General features: G+C 42.3%; 1 protein-coding gene and 1 long non-coding RNA gene across 4 annotated transcripts in view; one reads left to right on the top strand and one right to left on the bottom strand.

Annotated features, from left to right (window-relative positions):
- Positions 1-27,665, top strand: part of SMTN (smoothelin) — a 123,474-nt gene that overhangs the window by 32,264 nt on the left and 63,545 nt on the right. For all 3 annotated transcript variants that reach the window (XM_073671179.1, XM_073671177.1, XM_073671178.1), the window contains exons 2-7: positions 17,195-17,352; positions 18,057-18,147; positions 18,472-18,550; positions 18,732-18,835; positions 19,565-19,664; positions 20,607-20,923. In XM_073671179.1, coding sequence (XP_073527280.1) covers positions 17,195-17,352; positions 18,057-18,147; positions 18,472-18,550; positions 18,732-18,835; positions 19,565-19,664; positions 20,607-20,923 — 849 coding nt within the window. The remainder of the gene's footprint in view (positions 1-17,194; positions 17,353-18,056; positions 18,148-18,471; positions 18,551-18,731; positions 18,836-19,564; positions 19,665-20,606; positions 20,924-27,665) is intronic.
- Positions 12,736-27,665, bottom strand: part of LOC141256619 (uncharacterized) — a 32,296-nt gene continuing 17,366 nt past the window's right edge. Inside the window, exons 2-3 of the long non-coding RNA XR_012317576.1 lie at positions 13,258-13,383; positions 12,736-13,095 (exon numbers count right to left, since the gene is read on the bottom strand). This is a non-coding gene — a long non-coding RNA (uncharacterized lncRNA). The remainder of the gene's footprint in view (positions 13,096-13,257; positions 13,384-27,665) is intronic.

Here is a 27,665-nt window from a genome sequence, read left to right as displayed (position 1 = left end):
GGGTAAATAATGGGTGCTTATGGCCTGTCGGCTGTGATATGGATACAGTTTAGACTTTGTGTCATAAAATATATACAAGAGGCCTGAGTCATTTGAGTAGGACGAGGAGCTTGTGCACCAGACTGATAATGTTGGACATTATTAGCTCTCTGTTTTCCTGATCTGCACACTGTTGTTCTCTGATAACATTTTGGCTTTCTAAGTAGGCAGCCGTGAATGGTTGTTACTTTACGTCAAGGACACCTCTTTTATGTGTTCCTTCCACATCACTGCCACCTTTTGTGCCAGCCTGTGAAATCCAGCATGGCGTGGTGCAGCTGATAGGGCTGTGCTGCAAACTGTCTTAGCAGGTGTTTATCATCGTGCTATCTGAGACGGTCCACTCCGTCGTGAATGGGAATATTGCCTTTTTAGGGCAGAGGAACACTATGATTAACCGGCTTTAAATGTCCAAAAGAAACCAGACTACATGAACTTTTGTTTTGGCTCTGTGCAATACTGATGACAAATGAAAAGCGTTCTGGCTACATAAAGTACAGCAGTATGTGACTGCATGGAGATGGTAGGGAATTGATGAGCAGCATCATTTTTCCTCCTCTGGGGAGAACAGAAATGGGAAAATATGCAATGTGTATATAAAAAAAAAAAAAAAAAAAAAAAAAAAAAAAGTTAAGGGTGTCAGGAAAATGTTCTTCCATATTTGCCTGACATAGATGTTCACCCCCCTCCCTTACTCCCCCCACCACTTGTCAGCACCGAGCTGTCCCATTTTCCTCAGCACAAAAGCCCCAATTAGCACACTCCTGAGAAATGGCTTATGCTAACAATGCCAGCCAAGGAGTGTTATCACTTCGTTAGGAAGCAAGCATCTTGTCTCTGAAAGACGCATGAGGTAACTAAAATGCTGGCTTGCACTAATTTGCGTGTAACCGTGAGTCTGCTTCCCGAGCCTCAAAGGGGAATTTTCAGACATGCTGACTCCGATATGAACTATGAAATATTGTGCGTTCCATACGTCCGACAATAACGGGACCCATAAGTTTAGTGACCAAATCAGCCCAGGAATGTATAGGTAGTTTTCCAGGGCTGTAAGCAAAATCAGGGAGCTGTAGCGCAAAAACACCAGAATAGCAGACTGCAGCTATGCGATGTGTGTCATCTCTAAATAAAGATAAAATCTAAGGGAAAAATGGCATCGTTTGCAAGCTTCTGCGATCAGCGAGCGATGAGTTATTGCAGAAGTTAGCGTTTTTAATAAAAATGTACAGGCTGGAGACCAGCAAACATGTCACCACAAGGGGCGTGTGGGCAGATCTCCCCTTAGGTATAAGAGAATCCATGGAGAAGACAGGAGCACTCATTGCCAGGGGGAATAAGAATTTATAAGCAACGGGTCCTGTTCAATAACGGCATAATCCAACTGGGGAGCCCCTCCTCCCCTCCTCCACCTATATTGAATTGTCTCCGCGATCGTATAGTGTAAGTTATCTTCTTTCATCCTGTTTATTTTATGTAACTGCGTATGTATTTTAATGTCTCCTTTCTAACATCCTTATGTATATATTTTTCCTAAACACTGCCTCCCTTTTGGATTAAACATAAAATTTAATATTTGTTTCTTTTGTTCTGTAATCGTTCCCTTCCCCGAAACCATATACGGTACCAAAACGCTGGCGTCCGGCCAGGCCTGTATTTTATTTCAAACTCGGCCGGTGGTGGCAGCGAATGTTCTTAATTGGGCTATCGTGAAGCTGACAGTGACCGTATGGAGGGCGTTAAACACTGGTTCCAGGCTTTGGAATCCCCAAGGTGTAACTCCATACACTCACTGGTCACGTAGAGAGTAGTCTGGATCGCGTGCTCGTGACTACAGACGAAACATGGGCAGCGTGACGGCAAAGGCGAGATATTGCGTGATCTCCCCGGTGTCGTCCCTCTGTGTGTATTGGAATCCCTGACAAAGGGTCTAGCTGCTTGAAGCCCAGCATGGTGTCTGTATAGGTTCTGGCTGATCTGTGTCCCTTCACTCTACTCTGGCACAGTGATTTGCCTGGACTCTGCGTATGGTTCAAGAGGGAAAGGACATTTACTTGTAAAGCAACTAGTGTAGTGACTCCAGCCTCTCAATGAAGACACAACTATGGCTACTTTTCAACATTTAATAAAGGCACACAACTTGACACATTTATAATTGAGGCACACAGCTTGATTGTTACATACAGGAAACAAAAACAGACTCTTAAAGACAACCTGTCAGTAGTATTTTGCTACGTAAACTACAGGCATTGTCATGTTGGCTCTGTAACACTGATTAAAATGATGCCTTCGGTGAAAAAATCCGTTTTGTGGTCCTTGTGTAATCTTTATGTGAAGTTTTCAACAGGGTTGTGGAGTCTGTATAAAATGGACCGACGCCAACTCCTAAAATATATAATTGGGTACAGTAGTTCATTGCAGTTTGTGGGGAATATTTTTTTTTCAGAAGAATTTGGGAAAGTTATGCAATGTCCTATTCCTGATCTAAGGGTCTAGACTTTTAGCGGATATTAATCTGTGCTACAGTAAATTTATCACTTAAACATGAGCCATGTATGAGGGAGTCGGAGTTGTGGAGTTGGAGGTTTGGCTTACTGACTCCACTGCGCTGGTTTTCAGTTAATGATATGCTCGTGCTTTTGGGCAGGTTTTTTCTTGGTGCTCTAGGCTAGAACACCAAGAAAAGTACTGCCTACAGGTCCGCCCCAAAGCACGAACATATCAATAACTGTAAACTTCACACAAAGATTACACAAGAACCAGAAAACGGATTTTTTCATATGAATCATCAATGTATCATTTTAATTAGTGTATCAGCGCCAACGTGGCAATGCAATGCCTGTAGTTTACTCAGCAAAATTCTGCTGACAGGTTCTCTTTTAAAGGTTTTTCTCAAATTCTTTCTTCAGGAGCACACTGCTCGGCCTTCCTCTTGGCTTCCTGTTGCCTGGTAGAGCTATGTGCTTCTGAAGATTGACAGTTCAGAGCAGTATAATGATTGTGCTGCTAGTACTGAATGGAGTGCTCTCCCATGCTGCTATGCTATAGCAGAGGTAACTTTCCAGTGATCTGGATAGCTTCAGAGTGGCTGAGAACCTGCAAGCTGTGCACACTCTTTGCCTAGGTACCCAGCCATTCGGAGACTGCAAGGTAATTCTAACTTAGTTTGGCTACTCATTGCTGGGGGGGAGTCCTTTTCTTGTAGCACAATAAACAGGCTACAAAAGGATCTGATAAATCTGTACGAGTGATGGATTTTTGTTCAGTAGTTTTTAAGCGCTTTTGCTGTTGATATTAAAGGGTACTTGTCAGTAAGACTTTCTGTAAGAAACTTAAGATACTACATGATAGGGCAGGGTAGCACATTTAGGGATACCTATAACTTCGCCTTGTGTCTCTCTGTTGCACTGCTATTCATGTTTTTATTCATGTGCAAATTAGGAGTACAAGTGCACTGGTGGATGTATCGGTGCACTTGCAGTCCTCGAATCTTCATCACTTCTCCCCCTACCCTTCTATATCCTGCATTCTCAGGTTTCATAGGGACATTCTTAATGACAGGTTTGCTTTTAAAGATGTTCACTACTTAGGCAATCTTTACTCAATCTGTATGTTTTCCCCTTTTAATTTAACACTTGTACCCCCCTCTGGGGCTAGTGGTGTTCCAGCGGTGTTGGCACTGTCTCTCCCGGCAATGGAATAACAGTGTGACTTATGGACAAATGCGCCTTAGGACAAGTCACTTGCATCCGGTGGAAGTGAGCGCTGCTGCTCTCTTCCTCCGGATGTATGTGATACATATGAAGGCAGGGAGAGAAGTGGCTACTGAGTGACTTCAGGATTCTCATTACCTCACACGGTTACGCCATCGCCGGGAGAGGCAAATAGTATAGTGGGGTTGTGGCCTAAGAGAAAAGTTATCAAGAGAAGATTTGAAGAGAAAAAGAAAAGGTGCAAGAATTAACTTCCAATAAAGTTGCAGAATGAATGTTCAATACATTTTTATATGTAATATTGTGTATATTTTTGGATGAATCAATAGAGTACTACAGCCAATCGCAGCACAGCAAAAATCATCCACCAAAGGTCATGCAAAGGGGTCAAAGTATGGTGCAAGAAAAAGCCCATCGAGTCAGTGTTTGAGGGGAAAAAAAAACTTTACGTGATGGAATTTTTCCGATATTTTTACTGAGTTCAGTGAACGAAAGTATATAAAAATCACGTTTTAATTTTCAAAAATGTTACCCTTGCAGACCAGTGTTACCAGTGTTTCCGCTGCTCTACATAAAGCACAGTGTAATAGTTTTACGGATGCTGAACGTTATTTGGACTAACATGTCATATCTCTCTTCAGATCTCACATTTGTCACAGTGCTGTGAAACCTTCAGCTCCAGTGGTTAGATTTTTTTTTTTTTCCTCTCCCGTCTTTCAAGCGTGACTTTTTCAGGAACGGTGAACAGTCAGAATTAAACCATATAAGGAAGAACTGCATATCTCACAGTATCTTCCTCTGACGCTCCCCCATGCTTTCCCTCTACCAATTTCCTTCCTCTCTCATCACAAAATTCACTGACCACTCACGTTGAGTAATTTGGAGTTGGCGTTACAAATCGCTCCTTCTCCTTCGTCTGGAGTGAGGCTTTTTGAGGTGTGACTCATAACATGGATTTAGAAAAAAGGGTCTTTGGATTCCTTTACTATGTAATAGTGGCTATATGGTGAAATTAACGGGCTGTCTTTTGCACACTTGCCACAAATACTTTCCCGATGCTTGAGCAGAATTTAGTTTCCGTTGGACAAGTTCCTGAGGGACTGTTTTCCTGAAATTGTTTCTTTAACCCCTCATCTGCCGGAAAGATTGACAGACCAGATGCTTCAGTAGTGAATGGAAATTGAGCGATAATTCGTTACTGCAGTAAATCTTGCACCAACCTATGAAATGTGCTTTCCAGATCAGAAGACCTATATAGCAGATGGTCAAATACTTTACTTGCCTATTTACACCATTCCGTTTTGGAGTATGATTCATCTTAAAACTAAAATTAGTTTGAGCATTGTAAAATGTAGTGTACGTGATCACAACGTGTTCTTTTATAGAAAGGTAATGGGGATATAAATAAAGAAGAAGAATTGTGTTCAGACACTATTTTGGCTCTTCGTTGGGTCTTCGTAGAAGTCTTGCTTACACTATTCCCACGGGTGTCTTCAAAAATTTAGGGACGAGCACACAGTTTTACTGTTCATACGTATACGTGTTTACCCAGTTAGGTAAATTGCATATTATAGGGGTTGCCTGGTCTTGTGGTGAATGTCTGCAGTCACTTCCAAGAGTGAGTGATCCAATTGGGCGCAGGTGCATCAAAATACTTAGATGGCAGTTTTCCCTAATTTCCAGCACTGCTTCGCTCCCCATTTGCAAGGCATGACTTCAACTCCAACTAGCCCTACCAGGCTACATAGGCTTACATTGATGGATGTAGTATTGCGCCACAGTCTGTTTGAGCTGGCACTGAAGAGGGGCAGTCATGTGACCCAAAAGTGCAATGGAGCAATGCAGAAAACTTGGAAAAATGGTGATCTGTACAAATTTTAATACACCTACACTACTACGTATGTTTTTAGAAAGGGTAAGGGGTTAAAATTTTGTGAGTGCTTCATTAATGAATTTAGTGCATCTTACTTGAGTGCTCACTATTAAAACTGGCATGCAAAAACGTCAGCCTTAAAGGGAATCTGACACCAAATTTTTGACATGTAATCTGAGGATAGCATGAGGTAGGGATTAAAAACCGAATTCTGTGACATCACTTATTAGGATGTGCTGATTATTTACAATGAAGGTTTTATCACCAGGTGATTATCACTAATGAGACTAGTTATCATGTATCTCTAGACTGACCATGACCCCTTCTCTAATAAGCAGATTACTGACAATAGACAATGTACTCAGAAAGCTGTAGTGGGGTGGGGTTAGCTTTCTGAGCTCTGCTCCATGCTACATCTAAGAACTGATTGCGTCACAACTGCTGCACCCAGTAAACTGGTGATACCTCGTTGAATTCAGGGTCTTTTCTTCCTACATTATGCTGCTTTCAGATGAGGTAGCCAAAACATGGTGACCGATTCCCTTTAATGAATCGGCCCCTTGTATCCAGTGTGTTCCTTTAGTGCTCCTAATAGCCAAATGGCACAATATTTTTGGTGCTATTTTAGTTATTAGACTAAGTTAACATGAGCATATGAAAAATCGTATGGTTTTTCATCCCCAAAAATTGGACGATTTTTCTTCCATGTGATGTCCGTCTTTATACATCAGTAATTAAAAAAATGATACAAGGCCAAATACAGTTTCCTATGTTAATGCATTAGATTTGTTAAAAATGGGCAGGATTAGTTTTTACATATCCATTGAATTATATATGGCAGAAGTTAAGATGACAAATCTGCCTCCAGCATGAAAAGGAAATGGTAGCTGAGTAGAACATTTTAAAATGTCTATTGCCTCCTTTGCATAAAATTTGTACAAAATTTGTGCTTTAAAATGCATTAAAAATGGCAAATCTAAAGGTGTGTTTTTTGGGGGGTTTTCTTTTACATGTGTATGATGGAGGGTGTAAAATTTGTCATTTAATACACCTGAAGGAAAAAAAACACCAAATTTCTATGCCTGGTTTTACATTTGGCTATAGATTATTAAGCGGCATCTGCTGTATTTTGGAAATACATCTCCTTGGAAAAAAAAATGTCACGGAAAATGTTTCGAAATACTGTGTGGAACTGGCCCCTAGTTCTTGGGTAATGTCTTCCGACACTAAGAAATCAGTATCTGGAATTCTAGAAACGTAGTCCATCTGCTTCTTATTCCGTGAATGTTTTCCTAGAGAACGGCTGTGAAGCTGGGTCTAGATTGCCTCGGCTCTATATTGCAGACTGGAATGGTCTCTATTTGTGGGAACTGTTCTTCAGCAAGACATGAAGCCTAAACCAGGCTTTTTTGTTTTCCCCTAGATTATTATTTTACCCGCCAATACCTCAGACCCCCTCCCCAAGGTACCTGTGGCTGTTTTCTTTGGGGCTTTAGGCATTCTTTGCTGCCTAGGGTATGTTCATGTGGCCCTTTATGTGGATTTTGAAGCGTGTCCCTTCAAAATCCATGGGAATAAGAGTCTGACCTTAACCTCTCTAAATTCTGTACTATATAATCTAAATATGGAATCATAAGTATTGGGAGGGAACAGTAAAGGACCATATAGACTATGCTTGGCCCTACACATTCATGTCTTCAGACCCCTAAAGACCCCCCCCCCCCCTTCAGGTCAGCTGAGGATGCACATATTCTCCTTGTTGAAATGGGAATAAGCCTCTGCCATATACGTCTTTCTTCAGCCGGTCTCCTGTGAGGACTGCCATTTTGGATTTAAATCCTCCAGCACTTGTCATCAAGTCAAACACCAAAACATTAGATGGTCAATGACAGCATGAGCGTATTGGGAGCTTTCCCAAAGTATATAACTTACCGGATGTAACTTCTTGAAAAGTCCACTTTGGCTTAATTATTGGAGACTTGATTTGTTTTACATCCTTATTGCACTTTGTTAGGACATTTTATATCAGATGTGACTAATGTTTGGGTCATGCTGCTCACATCACGTTTCCTTGTCATGAGTCATGGTTTATCTTTTATATATACATTATATAACTTTTACAATGTATTCCTGTAACTGGTGCTCATCCTGCGTGTATGTTAGTTGTACAATACCATGTGTGAGCAGAATGGTGACCTTCACTAAGGTTGCTTTCCCTTGTTGGATTGTGCCCATACTTGGCTTTTCGATGACCCAAGTCTACCACAGTAGGAAATAGGATAAATTGATCATTTCCTTTTTTGCTTGTTTCCTTCAGATTGAACAGCATTAAAAGCCATTTTGGCCTTTGAGTTCTAGATTGTCGTCAGATTGTGTTCTTTTTAGTGTTTTCTCTGCACATCAACAGAAAACATCACCACAAACTTCGTCCAGATGTGAACCAGATGAGCTGCCAAGATCCCAGTCTGACGCTGGGGAAAGTGATGCAGAACTTGCAGCTTTTCAACTAAATATTTTCTTTTTGTGACTGACAGATATAAATATAAGATCATTCCCACTTACTATGTTCCTTTCTCACAGTAAACACGTTGGCCTCTAGAGCTGGCCGACCACGGAAACCCTTCATATAAATCCAGTCTGGTTTGTACACTGTTTAAAAAAAAAAATTAAAAAATCGAAGAACTAAATCTGCGTTGGTTGTAGAGAGATTAACAGACGTATGTGTTTTTTTTTTTTGTTTGTTTTTAAGGACTTTGCTAGTCTTTGGTTTTGTAGGTCAACTGGATTTGGCTTTCTATGAGGCTCATACTTTCAGATCCCTAAGGGCTCTTTAACATGTCAGTGTGTCTGGTATGTGTGACGGTTTCCACACGTACTGGAGACACTGACACACAGACCCATTCAAATCTATGGGTCTGTGCACATGTCAGTGTGTTTCCACGGACCGTCTGTCCATGGGCAAAACACGCTGCACAGTCCGCAAAATGTCTCATGCTGAACACACACGGATGACATCCACGTGTCATCCATGTGGCACGTACTGGCGTTTGGGAATCAGCGTTACAGTTAGCTCTGTTCCCAAGCATGTGGTGCTGAATGCTGCCCTCATTGTTGTCCCTTGCTCACACTGTGATCAGCACGAGCAAGGGACAATGATGAGAGTAGTAGTGTGCTCCCGCAGTGTCCATGTGTTTAAAATAAAATCATTATACTCACCTGTCCGGATGTCCCCTGCTGTAATCCTCTGAACGCTGACGCCGGGAAGAATGAGCCTCTCCAGCGAGTGGGGCCCTGCACTGAGCGGAGCTCACTGAGTGACAGGACACCACTCCTGAGCACAGCACAGCTCTGGGGCCCGCTCGCTGGAGTGAGTCATTCTCCTAGGCTCTTCTGTGTGAGCGATCAGGTGGATTACAGCAGGGGACATCTCCATCTAGGTGAAGATAAGGATTTTAATATTTTATTATTCTTTTTACCAGGGCTGTGGAGTCAGTAAGCCAACCCTCCGACTCCTCAATTTCCATGACACCGACTCCCGCATACGTGGCTTATGTTTAAGTGATAAATTCACTGTAGCACAGATTCATCTCCGCTAAAAGTCTAGACCCTTAGATCAGGAATAGGACAGACATTTATAGGAAATTTCATAACTTTCCCAAATTCTTATGAAAAAATATTCCCAACAAACTTAATTGAACTACTGTACCCAATTTATTATATATTGTAGGAGTTGGAGTCGGTCCATTTTATACCGACTCCGATTCTGACTCAACCTAAATGGACACAGACTTTGCCTCCACAGCCTTGCTTTTTACACATGGACACTGCGGGAGCAGACTACTACTCCCAGCATTGTCCCTTGCTCGCGTTGATTACAGTGCGAGCAAGAGGACAATGATGAGGGCAGCTTTCAGCACCCAGCGCTTGGGAACAGCAAAAAATGTACTGCTGATATCCAGGCGCCGGTACGTGTCACACTGATGCGGCGCACATCACGGGTGTACACGGATATCTCCGGTACAGATTTTTCCGGTACCGGAAATATCCGGACGTGTGAAACCACCCTAAAGGGAGCCGGTCACCAGGTTTTCCCCATATAAAGTACGGCCACCACCTTTAATGCCTCTTACAGCATTCTAGTAAGCTGTGTAAGTCCCACAATCTCTTCTGCATAGCACAAAAAATACCTTTTATTATCTCCTAGGGACCAGATTGTTGCTATTTGGTGATGCCGTATAAAGTGTAGAAATTCCTGGCTACAAGTACCATACTGATATATTACGAACTGCCATGATATATAGCAGAAAGTTCTTGTTACTTTGTTACTTTTTTTTTTTTTTATCCCTTTTTGAAGAAATTTTCTTGTGTCCAAATAGTAATGGCTGGTTCCCTGCCCTGGAGCCCCAACCTTTCTTTGTGCTTGGGTTTCAGCATTTCAATAAAGCTGGGATTTCTATTACAGCAGTCTATCTTCCCCTCCCCCATCTCTTAGGGAAAGTGCACATTGCCATGATGGTCTTAATAGTGTGATATGTGCATGACTTTTGCACATAAATGTCTGCGATAAGCTGATGCCTATTACTGTGTATGGGGGCCTCTCCTGTACCCTCATGCCTTAGATTAAAAAATTAAAATGGAAAAAGGGAGTTGATAGAAAAATGATTTTCCTGCAGATGTGGCCCGCAGGCACCACAGAGTCCGACCCATTGACGATCCCGACCTGGTCCAGGAGGAGCCGCCGACAGCAGCGCTGCATTGCCGCACAGAGACTGTCTCCCAGCACAGCATTTTCAATGTCAGCCGCCGGCCAATCAGAGGCCAGCAGCTGACATCTGCATATGGCAATGACGTCATACTCGCTGCGCCGACACGCAGATATCAGCTGCTGGCCTCTGATTGGCCGGCGGCTGGCATTGGAAATGCAGTGCTGGGAAACAGTCTCTGTGCGGCAATTCAGCGCTGCTGTCGGCGGCTCCTCATGGACCAGGTCGGGATCGTCAAGGGGTCTGTGCCTGCGGGCCGCATAAAGCAGCCTCAGGGGCCGCATGCGGCCCGCGGGCCGCGTGTTTGAGACCCCTGCTGATAAAGTGATGCCATGTCTCCAGCGCTGAGTCACGCCTCACTTGTCGTGACTTCAGCCGGGGGTCACATGATGCCTGTGAGCGGCCACCGATAGCGCTGCTCACAGGCAGAAACAGCACCAGGAGGTAATTAGAAAGAAGCTTCTATTTATCATTAAAACACCTTGGCATATTTTTAAAAGTACTGGACAACCCCATTATCTGTGTAGGGTCTGTTGTTCGGGTTAGTGATGGTCCTATGTGGTGGTGCCCCAAGATCATAAAAGAATGACATATCCGATTAATATGCCATCCCTTCCCAAGATTGAAATACCCTTTTAACGTAACAAATTTTTTACACTTCACTTTGCAGTCAGTTCTTTAAACTGTATCCACATCCATTCAAACTGTTTATATGGTCATGTTTATCTCAAAGATAATGCCATCCACACCTTTTACTTATACAATCTGTTTCCTCGTTACTGAGAAATCACCATATTAATTCATAAACAAATTAGGCTTTAGTTCTCTGGGAGTGTCAAAGCACTTCCCAAGCCTCTGCCATCCCCGCTCTATTCCCTGCTCATCCCTACATTCCCCTGAGCGATTAGTCAGGCCAAGGAAAGTAGGGCTGGGTGGGAAATGGAGACAATTGAAAGGCTTGGGAAGTGCTTTGATACACTCAGAGATCTTGAGCCTCATTTGTGTATGAATTTAAAACATTGATTCCTCCTCCCCCTTAGTAATGGTGCAACAGATTGCATAAATAAAGGTGTGCTTGATATGGTCTTTAATTTGTGGCGGTTGGTTGTGCAGACAGATTCCCTTTAAGACCCTAAAGGCCCCTGGAACAACATGTTTGCAAACTTGTGATTTTAGGCTACATGCCCACGATGAGCTTTTATTGGGTTTTTGACGCTGGGTATTTTCGTTGTGGCCAAAACGCAGCAGTTTTACAGTACCAGCAAAGTGGATGGTATCTATAGAAACCTCCTGCCCACTGCTTATTTTTGAAGCTGCGTAAACTGACCTGCAGTTCGTTTTTCCAATCCGCGGCATGTCTACTTCACTTGCGGGTACGCTGTGTTTTCTGTTCAGATTTGTCCCATAGACTTGCATTTAGATGTGGAAATTGCATATAAAGTCACATGCATGTTTAGTATGTTTCTGCTGCGGAAACGATAAAGGCATGTAATCCGCACGTTGAATGTCAAATACCGGGATGTTTCAAAAACAAAGCAACTTTATTTCAAGCATGAGACACCAAAGGGACAAAAAAAAGCATCAGAAATGTGATAAAAATGCACACAAACGCAATGAAAAAACGCAAGTAGCTTAATTTACATAATAGGTGCGGAAATTCTGCAACATCAAAAACTCGTCAAATACTGATTATGGGAATGTAACCTTATGCGCATTTTTACTATACTCTTGCTACACCTTGAAGGCAAGTTTCCCACTAACTGGAGGTCAGATAGAAACCTAAACTTCGGAATCTCATGGAGATCATGTACTAGGCTTTCTCCCATGTGGAAAGTTATTTAGGATTTGCACTGTTAAATAGGTTTCTTGGTGCCGATAACTTTGCTTTTAATTATAGTTTTTAAGAAGATGTCTATTCTAATTTCTTTTACCATATTATGCATAGTTACTATCTTTATACTTTGTGCTTCAAATGTAAGAGTATGTTCAGACTTGTTTTGTTTTTGTTTATTTTCTTTTTTCTTCCTTTCAAACCTCGCATCATAGTATTTTAAGTGGACAATAATGTGGACCTGACAGCTGATACATGCAGCCTTCCCAATCTGTTGGCAGCATGTATCAGGCACTGACTGTATGATCTCAGCTGGGTATCTGACTCTGAAACACTGTGACGAACACTTTAAATCCTCCAGGGACAGCATAGCACTGTAGACTAGTCAGACAGCCGGGTCTCTGGCAGCTTCTCCCCAACCGTTGCCTTGGATTGGCAGGTCTCTACCTATACGCACACGGTTGGGGAGAAGCTGCCAGAGACCCGGCTGTCTGACTAGTCTACAGTGCTATGCTGTCCCTGGAGGCTTTTAAAGTGTCTTTCTCTGATACGCTGCAGTGTTTGAGTCACATACCTGTCTGAGATCATACAGCCAATGCCTGATACATGCTGCCTTCCCAATCCATAGCCAGCATGTATCAGCTGACTGGTTCTTTTTAAAGTGGGTTCTCTAAATCCATGTAAAAAACATGCCCTAAAAAATCATACAGCTTGTATACCAACCCTTTAGTTACCATTGACTCAAACATAATCACGAAAAGCTTGAATAACCTATAGGTGGCGCTGTAAAGATGGCTGACTCCCTTGTGCTGAAGGAGCGCTGTGTTGCAAGCTCGCTGTACAAGTCATCATGGAATCTCACACAACACAACTTTCTATCTAGAAAAAAAAAAATTAAAAAAATCAGTGCTTGTGTTTGCATTGCAAGATTTAATCAGTCATGTATGATGAATTACTTCCTCCAATGTGCGTCCTGACGGCCTTCACTGAACTGACCGATATTTATATATGGAATATCCATTTTCCAGTTGCATCACTTACTGACAAATGGTAAATTCTTCAACCATTTGAAGCGGATTCATCTCGAAAATGTGTCCACCCCCCAGTACTCGTCCCATCTTCTTGGCTGGGAATGTGAATTCTTCGATGATTGGAAAAATAGCTGTGCTGTCAGAAGAAACGACACATAATGTGCTGGTGAGTGATGTGATTATGGTCTGAAGCAATGAAAAATATTCCGTAAATTCGTTCCAGCTTTTATAGGTCACTATCTGACATTTCACTCTTCTCCCGCAGATGAAGCTTTCGACAGGAGTTTTCTGCATTCCTATAATACAATGGTATTTTGTATTGCAGCACGTGCCCCCTGCACCGCTCCAATGATGCTGTGACACATTCTCACCCAGCGAGCAGTCCTTTCTCAGAAAATACATTCCTTTTTGTAGAAATGCCGCATTAAACTGCACATCTGTACGATATAAGCACCCCGCAGAAATAGAAGTTTGTGTGGCTGTTTTTTTCATTAAATTAACCCTGAATGTCACAACTTTTTTTTATCAAAAGCTTCACAATTAGACATTGTTGTCTAGCAGCCAATCAGAGTTCAGCTTTGATTTAGTTAAAGGAGTTCTCTGGGATTTAGGAAAAAGACACAACATGTCATAAATAAATTCCTTAATAGCTATAGGTCTGCCTCCTTTCTTCCAGCTTACCTGGTGGGATGGCGGTGAGGGGTAAGGAGGTGCAATTTTGAATGAAAGTTCTGACCAGTGGCATGGTTGACCTCTGGTCTGAACTGTCGGCTATTTTTCAATGCTGCATACAGGGGCAACTTTGCCTCAGCAGCTTTGGATGACCACAGGGTCACTTAAAAGGAATCTGTCAGTGGGATCAACCCTGCTAAGCCATCTATATGGACAAGTAGATTATAGAACGTTAAATAAAATGATACCTTGATCTGTGATCCGATGTCTTCTTCCAGAGAAATCCTTATTTTTCTTACATAAATGAGCTCTTAAGATCTATGGTCCGGACATGGATCTCACTGAGAATCTGCCTCCAGAGCTTTGCCGGTAGGCACTACCGTACATGGAGCAGATAATGGGCATAAAGATAACGAATTGAGAATTTGATATTTTGATAAGGGCTCTTTATGGCAGAGTGGTTGGCAGGGATTGTACATGTTGAAAAAAAATGTCGTATTTGCTTCTATTGTGGCTTCTAGTAAGCAATTAGCCAACCACTCTTGTACAATGTGTATGATACAGGAATACTTTGATAATGTTGTGTAGCCTTGTATACCCTTTCGGCTCAGCCCGCCTAGGCCAAGTGAGCAAGTGTTCTCGATGTAGAATATAGGAATAAGTGTTGGCAGACAGTTGGAAGCAGCTAAAAGCCCCGGACAATGGCTGATTTTGGCAGGGTCACCCAACAGGACTCCTGACTCTGACAGATTGTCGGGGCAGGGAATCACCCGGTATGTCCTTTTTGTTCTCGATGAGAGAAGCCTCCACCAGAGGAGATTGTCAGCTACTCTCTCATGGAGAACACAGTAGCACTTCTGTGTATGGAGGAGTCTGCAGAGATGGCTATCTATTGTGTATCCAGGACTTTACTTTCCTATCTTTTCCTCCCCTCAGTCTACTAATATGTATGGGCACCTTCTGTGGGGAGACATCTGAATACTACACTTGCAGAAATGTGCCATTAACTTTGGCTTAAACCGATCATATAATGAAGTTCATATTTTGTCATTAATTGCTTTTTTAAATGAATATTCCATGAAGTCTCTTCTGTGAGATGGTTCTGAAATAATTGCGTGTCATGTCTGCGCCAGCTGTTCCTTATTTAGATGTTCCTGCGTTCCCCCTTTTATACATATGTATACATATGCCTCATTTTGGGTTTTATTGGCAGTTCATACTGTTTTGCTTTTCTTAATAGTCTGCAGTTTATTTACAGTCAGATTTTTCTAAAAATATTTCGTAATGTAAAAAAAAAAAAAACCTGGACCAGGATTTATCAGACTGAAGAAATCTAACCAGAACATGTGCGGATGCTGCCAAGTAGTGCATGTAGTGCCAAGTTGTTTTTCCCTTGTTCCATAAGTAGACTTAAAAACTATTTGTTGGGAACTTTAAACCTGGAGGACCAGATGTGATCTCCTATTTATATCTGCATTCCACTTCCTGCAGAGGATTTAGTAGCAGAGTGCTGCCCTCTTGTGTTTCAAGCTATGTATTACAGTTGAGTTCTCCGTTCCTAGATTGCTTCTGATGGGGGGTTATGTGTGTTGTGTGCCCCCCTTTTTATACTATATCAAACTTGAAGCTCTAGTTACTTTGTACAGAACTACTTTGGTTGTAATTTTCTTGGAATGTGTTTTGTGACTAATGGCGGCTGCTGCGTATGTGGTTCTCATTGTGCTTTGGAAATTTGTAATTGATCCCTTTTGAAAATGCATTTGCTTGACCAGACGTGATAGAAACTCATACATAAAGGTTATTCTTGTAATTGCTATGTGCAAGATCATCTGGTGTGTCCTATTTTTGTATAGTGTGAAAGGTTTCTTAATCAGATCATTAAGAAAATTACACAATAACGTTTTTACAAAAATCAGTAGAACAAAGAGGTTTTCAATGTTAGATGATATCATTATATTCCAAGGATTTGATTTTTTTTCTTATAAATCGGTGTACCGCGCCATTCATTATAGGATTAGTGCAGTGCTCGTGTTTCATTCCGGCAGCCCCATAGAGAATGAATTTGGTCACTGTCACATGGTTTATTTTCAGGCTGTAATGGCTTAGTCTGCTGTGCTATTCTTGCCTTAAAGGGTTAATCCACTACTTTTTATATTGATGACTTGTTCTCGGGATATGTCATTAATATTTGATTATTAAGGAATCTGACATCCCGCACTCCCACCGATCAACTGTTCCCTGGGCCGGCGGCCCTGATATTGTGGTATAGCACAGCTCCGTTAACTGTATAGTGGCCGCAGCCGGGTACTGCAGATCCACTCCCATTCATTCAAATGGGGGTAAATGTGCAGTACTCTGCCACATCCACTATACAGTGGAGCTCCAATACTAATCGTATCTGCCCGCCACCGCTGATTGGTGGGTTTGTCGGGTGTCGCACCCCAACCAATCTGATATTGATGACCTATCTTAAGGCTAGGTCATCAATATAAAAATAGTTGAAAGCCCCTTTAACTTCAATTTTATTTTTTTTATTTAGAGCACTCATGATTTTATTAGGATCCATTGGAAAATTGATCAGTTAATGCTACTATTTGAAGACTTGAAACCATACTAATGTGAGCAGAGCCCTGCCTGATGGCTGTAAATCTGAATGATCAGTCTTGCATTATGCCTCCATGTATTAGAGATGAGTGAATAAATTTGCAGGACCCTGGTCCAGTGACCACATTAGTATTCCATGGCCGCCAGGTGGGAGTCCTGCCAACCGCCTCCTCTGCTCCCCATCTGATTTATTGGCCTGGCCTAATGTCATTGTTGTGGTGCGACACACAACGTTGCATCATCAAAAGAGGAGCTGGGTAAGTCTGCTAGTAGGAGGCGGTTCTCAGGGCTCCCAAATACTTATGTGGCCACTAAACCCAGTGTCCTGCAAGTCAGTTTTCTCAAGTCTACCCTGTATACATTCATTACTCATTGTGACCCTGTTCACGCTTTCCTCTTATTTTGGAGACTGATGTTGGTTGCTATGTAAGAGAAATGGTTAAAACCGGTTCTCTGTTCCATGCACTCATCTGGTGAAATTGAGTTTTCCATAAACAAATCTGTTGAAATTAAAGACCCTTTTTGTTTTGAATATGGAAAATCTGACCAGTCCTCTATCCAGTCATCCTGCATCAAGCCCGCCTAACAATTTACTCTGTATTATTCCCCCTGAAAACTCATGCACATTTTCGCTCTTGGCTCAGGACTTGTGTATATTGTGTCTTTCACAGCTGGAAGTTACTCTGGACCTGGCGGAGAGGCGGGAGATTCGCTCAGCCATCAGGGAGCTGCGGCGGAAAGAGCTCGAGCGATGTGAAGAAGCCCTGGCATCTAAACGTTTCCGATCAGAGAAAAGTAATGGACAGGAGGACAAGGAGAACCAGCCAGGGTTTGTGTTTATCCATTTCTAAGCATGTCCTTGAGAACAACTCAATGATGGAAGCTCATTAGGAAGTATCGAAATAATACGATCAGTATATGTATAATCTGTGTACCGATGGAAATGAACATATCAGGTGATTATGTAATAACACAGATTTGCAGTGGAGGGCCGCTTACCACTGTCCAGGGGGGGGGTGAGTGTATGTAGATATATATTTATGTCCTTTTATTTCGAATCCATTCTTTTTAAATGAACATTGCTGTATAAAAATTGGAGGTGCTACCACTATGGAACCAACCCCAGAAGAAGCCAACATGGGGAAACAGTTGGGCTGTTCATGTTGTAGATAATGCTGGTTGTTATCTTATGTCTTGTAAATAGAAGAAAATGTGCACTTTATAGTTCCTATCCCATGGTGGGTCACTACTGTGAGTATTGTCTTGCACCGGAATGAGGGAGAGGCTTGATAAATCTTATATAAGTAAATTACATCACCGCATTGTTCAGAAGATACGATCACTGCTATAGGCTCCCATCTCCTCCGGAGGCATCGATGGATGGATAGCCTATGCCATAGCACCAGCTTCTGTGTTCAGACACCGCACTCCAAGATGAGCTCTGCTTCTGTTTTTTACTGTCAGGGAACTGATTATTTCTCTGTGCGGTCAGTGTGAAAAGGTTTTCCTATTTTTTTTTTTTTTCATTTAAAGCACTGAAATGGAGGAAAAGCAACAGAGAGCGCTGCATGCCCTGGCAGGAAGACTAGAGGAGATAAATGATCTGGAGGAGCTGACGGCACTGGTACGTTTGACTTGAAAGCTGGGAAACACATAAGGTTTTATTTACCTAGAACTGCACCTAATGCCCTAAATAAAAGGATGAGAAATTCTTCCACATGACTTATTGTATGTAAATATATAATATTTTTATGTGTGTGCATCCTTAAAATTCTATTGCAGCCCATTGTGGTTGACTTTTTTTTTTAACTTCATTATTTAAATCTGGTTTGTCACCAGTAGGGGGTACTGTTTACTCCTTTGATTAAGAACATTATCCAGGCTGCGACTAGCTGTGCTGCTGCATTACTCCACCAAGTGCACACTCAATCTGTACCTTTCCTTCCAGCTCCGAAGTTCCAGTGAATATGAAGAGCGGAAACTTATCCGAGCTGCTATTCGGAAAATAAGGAATGATGAAATAGAAGGTAAAAAAAAAAGCCGCTGCCAAGTTGCAACTGATCTCCCATTATAAACGTCATTTTTTTACGTCAAGTCAAATCATACCACTGATCAACTGTTCTGCTTTTATTATTTTTTTTTAAGTGATGTATGTGACCTTGTTTCTCCTGTGTGATATTTTTTTCTTCATTTTTTTATTTGCTTTAGCTGCAGCGCTGGCAGGCATGCTGGTCAGTCGCTACACAGAACAAGGTATTGGTGCTGTGCAGGCCAAAAGTATGGATAGCTTTGGAGACGCCGCTCCTTCTTTGGTAAGCAGTGAAGAGCTTGCAGCAGATCACACTGGTTGTAACAGTAAAATAAGCTTGTCCGTGACTACACATTTAAAGGGAACCTGTAAGGTCAATTTTACTGCTGACACTTGGGCTTCATAGGTCCTAGTAAAACAACAAAATTATACTACTGCTGAAGCAATCTGAATTGCCACCACTGAGAAATCAAGCTTTGATGCAAATGAGCCTGGAAGTGTATTGGAGGCGTGTCAATCCACTCAGTGCATCAGCAGCCCCCAGTGTACTTCCAGGCTAGTTTGCATGGGACTTTAGCACTAAAATTTGAGCTTTGAAGTTCCATGCAAGCTTGCTGATACACTGAGCAGATTGACACGCAGCGATACACTTCTCATTTACATGTGGCTTCAAAGTTTGAATTCTCAGTACTTTATCATTGAACTATCCCAATGTCTGATCAGTTGGGGTCTGAACCCTGGCATCCCCGCTGATCAGCTGTTCTTGGTGCCGGTGGCTGCCGGCAGGAAATGCTCAATTGCGGAGGTGGATGTGCAGTACACTGCTGTGGCCACTATCAAAATACTGAGCAGCTCCGCAATCAAGCACTTCCGGCCGGGTGTCAGACATGGACTGATCAGGCATTTGATGACCTATCTTAAGGTTAGGTCATCAATGATAAAGTGGTGGACAACCTCTTTAAGCGAACTCTTGCGTGTGCATCACAGGTCTCATATTTGTATAAATTCTCAGGCAGAGGAGAAAGAAGACTTAGAAGAACGTAAGATCATCAAAGCTCAAATCCATGAAATTCGTGCGTCTCAAAATGGAAGCAGTCAGACAAAGCTGAATGGTATGCTGTTCAACCCTTTTTTTTTTTCAAATGTTTTAACCAAATTATGTTGGTGTCCCTATTTCCACATAGATTGTAAGCTCTTAAGGCCCCCAGACACATTAATCATAGAAGAAATCATTAGAAAAGTCGGCCAAACCCGCTGATTTCAGCTGGATGAGGCAGCCATCTGATCTGTTTGGAGGCCCCCTGAATCTCCCTTTAACAGATGTCACTGGAGACCAGTATCAGGCGGGTGGAATTTCAATTACTGATTTTGTGTTTACATGGTATATAGGTAATAGTTTGATGTAAGTTAAAGCATTCCTCCTCCCATCAAAATTGTTATCCTCTTAATATATTGCAGTCATGTAAGTACACAGTGCTATATAACAATTGCTCATTTTGCCTTTCTACCCAGCTAATTCTTCTATTTTCCATTAGGTTTATGACATCACATGATTAAAAACAGACTAGCTGAATCCTTCTAAAGTTCTGTGTAGAAACAGGAGGTCCATTTTCCCTGCCTGACTCATAAGTCACTGCAAAAGTCCCCATCAGAGGGAGGAGGGAGCAGCTGGGTCATAAGTTAGAGGGGAATGATAAATGCACGAGCATGAGACTTCAGGTTTCTACTTAAAGAAAAGAGAACAATTAGCTGGGTAGAAGGGCAAATGAGCAATTGTAAGTACACAGCGCTATGTAATATGATGACTGCAATATATTAAGAGGATAAAAACTTTGATGGGAGTGCTTCTTTAATGCATTTAAAATGTTGGTATCAGACCTTTGGCCACATTTATGACATGGTAATGGAGTAATTGCTATTACAAAACGTGCCTGTTATGTTCTATCAAATGCTATAAACAAACAGTGTGACTTTATAGCCTCTTGATAAATTTATGGACTGTAGGAATTGATCAGACACCGCAACTAATGATACAATTTTCTACGTATCTATAGAGCCGGTCTCTGACATATCACTACTTCTCCGTGCTCCTTCAAGAGAGCAGTTGTTGTCGTCATCCTCCTCCTCAACATCCTCTTCAGAACCTGGAACTAAGGCTCAGTCCTGTACAACCGAGCATTCCACACTCAGCACAGACACTGAGGAAGATACCCCACAGAGTGGCACTAGCGAGGTTTTTATGGAGTATGCCACTCAAAATAACTATACAGAACAGGAGAACCTTCCAAGGACTAAAAGTGTCTTTCGGGAGCCAAGAGCAGTTCTAAAACCTGAATCCAGCTGGACTGACAAACAGAATGTGACAAATAAGGTATGTTAATGAACTCTCTGCCATGGTTTTGCTACCATTCACCTCTGTTTCTGGAAATATTTCATAGAGGCAGAATTTTCAGGATTTATGAATTAAGATAATTAAAGTTTAATTCAACAGTCAGTAGTTGGTGGGTACTTTTGTGGTCAGTCACTGTACATATGATCTGAATTGTTTATTGGTGTGTAATCTTTCTGGTCCTTTTATATCAAGCAACTTTTAATTAGAAGCATTTAATTAAAATTTGGGTTCTGTATCATGTACTTGTTGGTGACTTAATGGGAGAACAAAATTTCACTTTGATGTAAAAGGCCTTTGTGCAGAATTAATCTGTACCAGTAGTTAAAGAAGAACTCTCATCAAAATTTTTATCCTCTTAATATACTGCAGCCATCATATTATATGGCACTGTGCACTTACAATTGCTCATTTTGCCCTTCTACCCAGTTTTCCATTAGGTCTATGACTTGTGATTAAAAACTGACTAGGTGAATCCTTCTAACACTTGTGTAGAAACAGGAGGTCAATTTTGCCTGTATGAGTCATAAGTCACTGCAAAAGTCCCTGTCCCTGGTAGAGGGGAGGGGGAGCAGCTGGGTCAGGAGTGGAATGATTTCTGCAGGGACAAGACACTTCCTGTTTCTACGTAGAACAGAGAAAAGAGAAGAATTAGCTGTATAGAAGGGCAAAGGAGCAATTGTAAGTACACAGTGCTATATAATATGATTGCAATATATTAAGAGGCTAAAACTTTGATGGGAGGAGGAGTGCTTCTTTAATCATATGGGGGACCAAACACAGATGGTACTCGTCCTCCCTCAGTCTAGCGCCAACTCCCCGCTGCTGTTCTGGTCTGTGTTGGCTGCAGTCACAACTACAGGGAAATTGTGCTGAGGACACCTGCAGAAAAAGTGGTTTCTCACATTGGAACATGGCCAAAGAGTTTTTGCCATTTCCATGGTAAGAAAAGGAGAAATTCTGCTGCTGTTTGTGAGGTGCAGATGACAAGTGTATGTGATTGGATAGAGGGGTTGAAGGAAAGATCTAGGTCAATTATTACCCCAAGATGGCAGTAGTGCTGCCTGGGAGTTTGGGTTATCACATGTAAATGAAAATAGTAAGTTTAGGTAGGTTTCATATAGTGTGTGTGTGTGTGTGTTCAGGAGAACATGTGTATTACTGGGTGTCATCAGCGTAAAGGTAGTACTAAAGGCCATATCTGCTTATAGTTGGTCCAGTAGGGGGTGGTATACAGAGAACAGTTGAGGGGACCTTAGAATGGACAGTGTCCCTGGTAAATACCAATAGTTAGGCCCCCTTGCATGTCTACTTAAAGAAAAAAAAAGTACGCGTGAGACGGTCCGTTTTTACGAACCGTGTGGCTTTCTGTTGGCTGTCCATGTGTTCCATCCATGTACCAACTGTGTCACATTCGTGTGACACTTACTGGAATAGAATGCAGACTAGAAATTACAGATTTTTAGGTGTTAAAGATGTGCAAAAATAGATGGATATGGGTTAAATAGTTAGATAATAGATAAATGGATACCGTGAGATGTATAATTATTGCCTTGCGTGTGTAGCTGTACATGTATTACCAAATAAATGGAAAAAAAAAGACTTTGGGGTCCCTCCCATTCTTGGTAACGAGTAAAGGTAGAGCGGACCACTGGGAGCTAATATGATCAGGCTGGAAAGGTCCATGGTTATTGGGCCCTTCCCAGTCTAAAAATGCCAGCTCTCAGCTGCCCGAGAAGTGGAGCCACTCCTGGTGATTTGCCTTGGCTCTTCCTGATTGCCCTGGTACGTTGGCAATCAGGGTAATGGGGCTTGGGGTTAAGGTCAGCTGTGAATTGTTCAAAAACACAGCTGACATGAAGCCCTGGTGTTAGAAATGAAACCTCCATTACAAGCCCAGTAATAAAAAAAAAAAAAAAAAAACACAAACACACACACACACACACACACACACACACACAAAAGAATTACTTTATTTAAATAAACATGCCGACACTTTCCCGGGTTCACCAATTTCTTAAAAATATTAAAAAAAATAAAATAAAAATAATCCCACTCGGGTCCAACGTAGTCCACAAATGGAAACCTGAAAAACAAAAAGAGAAATAGAAATAAAAACAAGACCCTGTTCTTCATTCACCAATTTATTAGAAAGTTTCCCCACACGTCCGACATAGTCCAACGCTTCCCAAGATGTTCCCCAAATCCGGCTCATGCTGCGCTCAGCGATACCCAGCGACTCTGAAGAGTTACTGATGTCACGGCTGATCAGTTTCCAGCTCACGCTGCGCTCCGTGGTCCGTTACCAACATCACCTCTCATCAGTTGCCGGGTTTTGCGAAGCACAGCATGAGCCGGATTTGGTTAACGTCGTGGGAAGCGCTGGACTATATCGGACCTTCGTGGGGAACGAGGGAGAGTGTACAGGAAGCTACACACGCAAGGCAGTAATTATATATCTAACGAATATCAATAATCTCTGCATTTGCACATCTTTAACACACACAAATCTAATTTCTATTCTGCATTCTTTTCCGATACGTGTCGCACGTGTGTCATCCGTGTCATTCCGTGCGAAAAAGGGACATGTGCGCTGCTCCATAGGTTATGGGTGTACGTGTGTATGACTCGCCCCCGGGGCCTTGGGGCACTCTTTGGGAGATATCACTGTGGCTGGCCCAGGGCGGTCAGTGCACAAAGGGGGAATAATATAGATAGAAAAGTTTGTGACGCCACCTGTGGTGTCTGAGGATCACCAGCGCTGCAACAGTCCTGAGGTAGGTGTCAGGGCAGCTAAAGATGGTACGGCTCCCCACAGGCGGGGCGGGCCTCAGGGCAGTGTAAGATAGATGAATGATGCGCTGGGCGTTGTAGTGCGGTGAGGAATAATGGCGCTGGTGAAGAAACAGACAGAGGCTGTTCGATGCAGTCGTCCAAGGTTTTACTTACAGTTCTTAGGCAATTCACAAGTGCCCTTTACAGGTGAAGGCCTCCCTCGTCGCGCTGCTTTCCCCGGGCAGGGGTTCAGTCCTTCTTCAAGAAGCTTGGGAATGCCTGGCGGAACCCCACTTTCTCGTGTTCCTACTTTGACCGTCTTCACACTTGGTCCTTCTCACCGCTGCCCTACGCTGCCCACTCTCAATCCCGCTCGACTATGCTGAAGCCTTTCCTGTACGTCGGATCCGGGACCAACCTGACCCCCTGGGGATTAGAATGAAGCAACCCATCCCTGCTGACACCTGGCAGGAGCGGGGGGCGTACGGGTGCCGTCCTGCACGTGCCGTACCCCCTGGGATCCTCTTGTAGAACGGAGCCTACTCCCTGCTCCCCTCCGGGGCCTCTATCCTGGGCCCTAACTTGCGGAGCAGAGCTCTGACTGAGCCTCTGCTCCCGGACTGTTCCTCTGAACAGCCCTCACAACACTCCACCTCTTACTCGTCTAATCTGAACTAAGATGTCTTCCTTTTATATCCACTGTATTAGTGCTTTCTCCACCCACACCCACTATTGGTTCCCCCTAACTTTGGGTCCCGCCCCCCCCCCTTACTCCAGCCAGTGTCAGGGCTCAGCAGCTGCGCTCTGCATGTTGCCCCTCCAGCCGGCCTGGAGCAGTGTGGTGTTGGATGCAGGTGTTTGAGGTTCCGTGCAGCACTCCCATCTTACCTGAGAGAAGGGAGACACCACACCTCAAGTGAGGTGCAGTATCTCTGTGGCGACTGAACCCTCAGGGGCGCCACATGTACATATGAAAAAAATGACGCCACATACCGGAAACAGGGATGTGTGAAGGGGGCCTAAGGGGAATGAAGAAAATGAGACACTGAAAGATTGGCAGAGACAAAAAAGGAGAATCAGAAAAGTAGTATTACAGATAATGCCATCTCTGATTTAGGATCTACAAATCCAAAGAGGAATCGCCGATTCTGGGAGGTAGAAGCCAGTTTGCAGGCCTCCCGTCTGGTGGCCACAGACTACTGACGTGGCGATTGCACCCAGGGTCCTGCAAATCGATTCACTCGTTAGGAATGTCCTTAAAGTGGTAGTCCACTATTGAACAACCCTTCTTAATAGTTCTTTAGCACAGAATAAAATTAAAAAAAACTACCGTACATACTCCCCTCCCAGGCGGCACTTCCACTCTGATGTTGGTGCAGTCTCCTGATGGTCACTGATCACCTGCAGCATTTCGGTATTCCATTAGATCGCAAGTCCACTGTGATGGAAAAGTTAAAGTTGTGGTTCGTTTATAGCAGAGCTTGGAAACTGAGAGAAGCGGGCTTTTTTCCTCTGGGTCCATGTCCCTACAGGCCGAGTGAGCAGATAAATTATGATTGCTTACAATGCTGCTCCTCAGCCTGACAAGATCATCCCCTATTATACAGCACCTTAGAGATGCATGTCTCCTGCAGCATTTCTTCAAGCTGCAGTCCATCCTAATGTGTGCCTAGGATGGGTTGCAACCTGAAACGGGTGATGGCTGCAATCCTGGATTACTTATCAAAGAACCCATTTAACGAGTGCCAATAATTTTTTGGCTCACTCCCCTTCTCCCCACCTTCCCATTACCTTAAAGAGAACCTGTCAGCATCAGCAGGTTTTTGCTATGTAATCTGAGGACAGCATGAGGTAGGAGTTAAAACACAGAATACAGCTATGTATCACTTAGTGATGTCTCAACTGTTCATAGAATCCACGTAGGGTATTAGTAATTTATTACCTAATTGCCGTAAGGCAAATGATCCCTAACTAAAGATTCTTTATTATTAATATATAACTTTTATTTACCAACTTAAAAAAGAAAAAATATAGTTCAATGCTTAAAACACAGTATTTGTGTTGCTCGCTATATAATCTTACTATAAAGCATCCTAGATTATTTATTAATCTTCAGTGGAGAGAATCTTATATTGACTCTTTCAAGATATCACTTATTTTTAATCATCACATCCACTAGAGGATGTCATCTACTAGTAAGACTATAACTCGCTTCCAATATTCAATTGTCCTCTATATTATGAGACTTAGTATTATCAGCACTTAATTGACTAATGGCACTGATACTAGGTCAGTGTTAAGCATTCATATATATGCTCACATCCTTGTACAATTCAGTCCCATTATTAATAAGGAATATCTATCTCCACTGACAAGTTCTCTTTATTTGCTTGTACTATTCAGATTAACTCTCTAATGTCACTTTGCTTGGTGTGGCTGCGGACCACAACTTATTGCTTATTCGTAGACCAAACACATCTATTGCTTTTTTTAAAAAACATAACCAGCCGCCTCCCCAACATGTTTCGCCATAACTGGCGTCTTCAGGGGAATGGAGGCTGCAATGGTGATGGGTGGAGCTACTCTAGCTTATATAAGGTAGGTTGTGATGTCATAAAGGTTAACCATTGAGCAGTGTTGGCACAATAGCCAATTAAAATGCATTTCTCATAAATAACTGGAGACCATGTACATAGAGACTGGTGTGGGTGGAGTCGACTTTCTTGGCTCTGCTTCATGCTGCATTTAAGAACAAATTGTATCACTTCTGCTGCACCCAGTAATCTAAGTGACACATCATTGGTTTCAGGGTCCCTTTTCTTACATCATGCTGCTCACAGATGAGGTAGCAAAAGCCTACTGACAGATTCCCTTTAAGGGTATGACACTCAGTCAGCCAGACTCTTCTAGACTCCTTAATGCATCCGACATGACTTATCAGGTATCTCTCTCCCTGGTGGTACTTGGCAGATAGTGGTTGTGTTTTTTTTTTTTATTATTCTAGGAGAGGGCTAATTTGCTTAAACGTTTTTTTCAGCAACTCCTGTATTAGTAGGGGACATTTTCCACTCATGTACCTAGTGTAGTGTAGTAGTTAGAGGAGAAAGCGGCTTTGCGTCTTGCACTGGAGCTCCCGACGTCATGTTTAATGCTTACACCACAAGAATTCAATGCTCCTGATTTTGGCTTACAAATACTGACGTAAAGTACTGACTGTGTGAACGTGGCCTAACTGTCTGGAGATCTCAGCTGCAGGATGAAGGGGAATTCCAGAACAATTCTTTCCATTGAATGATACTATAATATGTCAAATCTCAACAGTTTACACTAGCAATGCTTTTGCACATTGCACTTCTAACCACAGAATGGCAGTATTTCTTCACAATTCCAGAACTAGAAAAAAAATCTCCCTTGTATATGCATAGCCTTCTAAAATGTGTCTAAAATTAAAGTTCCTAGAAAGTCCGTTTACTTTGAGTTGTAATAACACAAGGTGGCCTGAGAAGTGTTGACAATGCAGAAGATATTTAATTCTTTTTTTTATGTGATTTTGCTAGTCAAAACAATCTTACCAACTTTTTCATACTGGTGTTTGGAATCACTGTTCCTTTTCCTTGACATGCAATTGGGTGGTCTGCTGTCCTATTTTAATTGATTCAAAATGAAACAGAAAAACAAACAAGGAATATAATTTACAATATTTATGATAATTTACTAAAATATTTTCTTAAATTTCAAAACAAAAGGGCTGTTCACCTTTTTGGACTTTTTTTTTTTTTTTTTTTAAATCTTCAAAGTATGTAACTGGAGCTAAATATAATCTTTTCATTTTGGGGTTCATTCTTCATTTATTAAAATAATTGCGCAGTTTGCCTTCTACAGCCACTGTTGCACTATCTATTTCTGGTTGCAGAATGAGTTAACGGAGTATCCATCAGTCAGCCCGTTA

This window comes from Phyllobates terribilis, unplaced genomic scaffold, assembly GCF_046119375.1.
Source record: "Phyllobates terribilis strain yellow unplaced genomic scaffold, ASM4611937v1 Scaffold_1__5_contigs__length_1240528914, whole genome shotgun sequence".
NCBI classification, from domain to species: domain Eukaryota; kingdom Metazoa; phylum Chordata; class Amphibia; order Anura; family Dendrobatidae; genus Phyllobates; species Phyllobates terribilis.
This window is presented reverse-complemented; position numbering and strand designations above follow the sequence as displayed.